General features: G+C 52.7%; 1 protein-coding gene across 1 annotated transcript; it reads left to right on the top strand.

Moving 5' to 3' along the window:
• Nucleotides 1–2,962: 2,962 nt before the first annotated feature.
• Nucleotides 2,963–3,561, top strand: LOC136374734 (olfactory receptor 14J1-like). The gene is given in 2 exon segments (XM_066340127.1): nucleotides 2,963–3,290; nucleotides 3,293–3,561. Coding segments are annotated over 2 exon segments (585 nt in total). The 5' UTR covers nucleotides 2,963–2,974.
• The last annotated feature ends 499 nt before the right edge of the window (nucleotides 3,562–4,060 follow it).

Below are 4,060 nucleotides of genomic sequence, written 5' to 3'. Positions count from 1 at the left end.
GCCCAGCCAGGTGGGGCAGCCGGGGGGTGACGACAGCCTGCAGGGACAGAGGCACAGGGCATGGACACTGTAGGACAGCCTGGGCTGCACAGGGCACAGGCTTTGCTCAGCATCAGAGACACCTTTCCCTGGTTTGTCCCCACCTGTCACCACTGCCTGCAGTGTTCTGCTCTAACTGGAACTGACAACACTTTCTCAGCCATTTCTCTCACTGGGTCCCATCAAAACTTTAGGAAACTTTGGACTTTCAGTCTCAGTTTGAAAAGTTCTCCAAAACTTCTTGAATAAGTTTCTGAAACTTTTTTTAAATATTCTCTGGGGCTGACACCACTGTCAACAACACCAAATCCATGGGAGGGTCATTAAAGTCCTTTCTCAGTCGTGTCCCTCAGTGGGACCCATTAAAACTTCAAAAAACTTTGGAGTTTGTATGTGACTTTGGATTCTCGAGAGATTTATTTCACTGACTCTCAGGGACTGATGTTCAGGGACTCAGCACTAAGCCTCAGAGATGCTCATTAAAGTCCTTGTGCTGTTTCTATGCTGATGAGCTGGGCTGGGCTCCTGGCACAGAGGCAGCTCTTGGAAAATAAGAAGAGCTTCAAAAAGACGTTTCTCCTGAGGAGCAGCTCCTCTCCCAGCCCAGCAGGGCTGAGGGCACTGCCTGCAGGTACCTGAGAGGGGCGAAGCAGACAGAGGCTTCAAGAAACTGGAAGGACAATTCTGAGATTATTCACAGAGAAATCTTCACACCTTTTGAAATCTCTGAGCTTCTTCATGGAGGGAATGTTCTCCACTTCTGACACAGTAAGTCTCTGGCTGCAGGGATCTCCTAAAGCTGCCCCAGGACAGGACTGAGAGCACTGTAAGGATGGCTCTGCTGCCCTTTCTGCTTTGGGGGAGGATGTGCTCCAGAGCGGGGCTGCCCTGGGCACCGTCAGAGGGACAGGGCAGGACGGCTCCTGCTGCCAGGGACGGCTGCAGGGGCTGGAGCTGGGGCTGCAGCCAGGGCTGCCCAGGGCTGTGGTGCAGAGCAGGTGCTGCAGCCCTGAGGGCTCTTGGCCAGGCCAGGGGATGGGCCACCTGCCAGGGGCAGCTCTCAGCCTGCCTGTGGGGAGAAGTTACCTCCATCAGGGCAGATTCCTCCTGATGTGGAGATGGTGCTGCATGGCCAGGGCTGCTCTCAGTTTTCTCCTAAAGGAAAGGGAAAGGGGCTCTCAGGGTTGTCTGTGTCACTGACACTCCTGCACTGTCACCCTGGGCATCAGCAGATCTGCCTCAGAGCTCCCTCAGAAAGTGCCTCCTCACCCTCCTCTCCCTACAGACAGCACCAGCAGCACCCTGGCTTGCAGCATCTCTGTTGGTCTGAGCTGCCCTTAAGGCCCTGCAGCCAGGGAGATGGCCCTGGGCAGTGGGCTGTGCTGGGAAGGGTGTGCAGGGCAGAGCTGAGCCCCCAGGGCTGGGCTGGGCTCTGGGAGCACTGGCAGGGACAAGGCTTGGGTACAGAGAAACAGCTCCCAATTAGCACAGCTCCAGGCAGCAGAGAGCCAGAGCAGCCCTGGATATCCCTCCCTGTCCAGCTCCAGATGGAAAAAGAGAAGGGTTTGGAGAGATTGACTTTGAAATTGGAGCCTTCAAATAGTTCACTTTCTTTTAAAGCATGCTTTATTGTTATGATTGTGACAAAAAGGGGAGATGAAACAAACAAAGGTCATTTGTGTGGGACCATCAGATCTGACTGCACTGAGGCACAGGGAGCTCTGTTTACCCTCTGGGCTCCCCAGTTTAGGATGAGAGCAATGCTGAAGATGAGACAGTAACTCACCAGTAAAAACCTCAACTAAACAAAAAAGTTTTCAGTTAAGTTCCCCCAGAGGAAGAGAAGTAGCTTCCAGGAGATTCCCGATAAAATTGCACAGGATTGACTCAAGGAAATCCTTCCCAGCTTCTCACTGTTTCCTTCTAACAGCCCACGATGCCCAGATTGAAGAAATGTTGGTCTGAGCTGCCCTTAAGGCCCTGCAGCCAGGGAGATGGCCCTGGGCAGTGGGCTGTGCTGGGAGGGGTGTGCAGGGCAGAGCTGAGCCCCCAGGGCTGGGCTGGGCTCTGGGAGCACTGGCAGGGACAAGGCTTGGATAGAGAGAAACAGCTCCCTGTAGGCACAGCTCCAGGCAGCAGAGAGTCAGAACAGCCCTTGGTATTTCTCCCTACCCTGCTGCACAGGAAAGATAGAAGAGTTTAGAGAAATTAATTTTGAAACTGGAGCCTTCAAAAGTCCACTTTGTTTTCCAAGGATGTTGTAAGGGTTTCCATCCTGAAACAGTGGGAGGTGAAATGAACAAAGGGCACCTGTGTGGGGACCAGCAGGTCTGACTGCACTGGTGCACAGGGAGTTTTGGTTTCCCTCTGGGCTCCCCAGTGTTCAGCCTGACAGCAATGCTCAAAATGAGGCTGTGACTCAGCAGCACAAACAGCAACTCAAATTTTAAAAAATTTCCTACAAAGGAAAAGAAATAATTTTAAAAGTATTAATAATAAAATTGCACAGGATTGTCTCAGGGAAAATCTTTCCCAGCTTTTCAGTGTTTTCTTTTAACAGTCCACCATGCCCAGAGTGAAGGAATGTCCAACAGCAGCTCCATCAGCCACTTCCTCCTGCTGGCACTGGCAGACAGGCGGCAGCTGCAGCTCCTGCACTTCTGCCTCTTCCTGGGCATCTCCCTGGCTGCCCTCCTGGGCAACGGCCTCGTCATCGCTGCCATCGCCTGCGGCCACCACCTGCACAGCCCCATGTTCTTCTTCCTGCTCAACCTGGCCCTCAGCGACCTGGGCTCCATCTGCACCACTGTCCCCAAAGCCATGCACAATTCCCTCTGGGACACCAGGAACATCTCCTATGTGTGTGTAAGAATGTGCTAGTCAGCTATTTATTTTTTTGTTTTTCATTTCATCAGAGTATTATCTCCTGACCATCATGTGCTACGACCGCTACGTGTCCATCTGCAAACCCCTGCACTACGGGACCCTCCTGGGCAGCAGAGCTTGTGCCCACATGGCAGCAGCTGCCTGGGCCAGTGCCTTTCTCTATGCTCTGCTGCACACAGCCAATACATTTTCCCTGCCCCTGTGCCATGGCAATGCCCTGGGCCAGTTCTTCTGTGAAGTTCCCCAGATCCTCAAGCTCTCCTGCTCACACTCCAAACTCAGGGAACTTGGGATTATCTTGGTTGGTGTCTCTTTAGCTTTTGGCTGTTTTGTGTTCATTGTTTTCTCCTATGTGCAGATCTTCAGGCTGTGCTGAGGATCCCCTCTGAGCAGGGACGGCACAAAGCCTTTTCCACCTGCCTCCCTCACCTGGCTGTGCTCTCCCTGTTTATCAGCACATCATTTTTTGCCTATCTGAAGCCCCCGTCCATCTCCTCCCCATCCCTGGATCTGGCCCTGTCAGTTCTGTACTCGGTGGTGCCTCCAGCCCTGAACCCCCTCATCTACAGCCTGAGGAACCAGGAGCTCAAGGCTGCTGTGTGGACACTGATGATAGGATGGTTTCAGAAACATTAAACTGCTGAGCAGTTTCTGCTAATCTTTTGTAATAAAAGTCATCTTTGATACTTATTGTTGGGTAGATTATGGCTTTTGCTCCTGTGTTTTGGTTTTTAAATATTTTCCACAAAGAAAGGCAATTCTTTATGACATTTTTCATTTTAAATTCTCTCCACCTTTGCTGTGGCCCCTGACTGTGTCAATGAGGAGCTGTGCTCTCAGTGGCTTTCAACAAAATAAAGGTTCTCCCAGCAGAGTGCTCACTGCAGATCCCCCATATGTTCCCTTCTCTGGAGCTGCAGCAGCAGTGTCTGTGTGCAGAGCTGGGGGCAGGTCAGGGGTGGCACAGCAGCTCTGCTCCTGCTGGCCACATCATTCCTGATCCAGGCCAGGTGCCACTGGCCTTCTTGGCCACCTGGGCACACTGCTGCCTCATGTCCAGCCTGCTGTCCAGCAGTGCCCCAGGTCCCTTTCTGCCTGGCCGCTCTCCAGCCACTCTGTCCCCAGCCTGTGGCTG

The sequence above is a fragment of the Sylvia atricapilla genome, unplaced genomic scaffold (genome assembly GCF_009819655.1).
Source record: "Sylvia atricapilla isolate bSylAtr1 unplaced genomic scaffold, bSylAtr1.pri scaffold_113_arrow_ctg1, whole genome shotgun sequence".
NCBI classification, from domain to species: domain Eukaryota; kingdom Metazoa; phylum Chordata; class Aves; order Passeriformes; family Sylviidae; genus Sylvia; species Sylvia atricapilla.
Note: the sequence above shows the minus strand (reverse complement) of the source record. Positions and strands in the feature narration are given on the sequence as shown.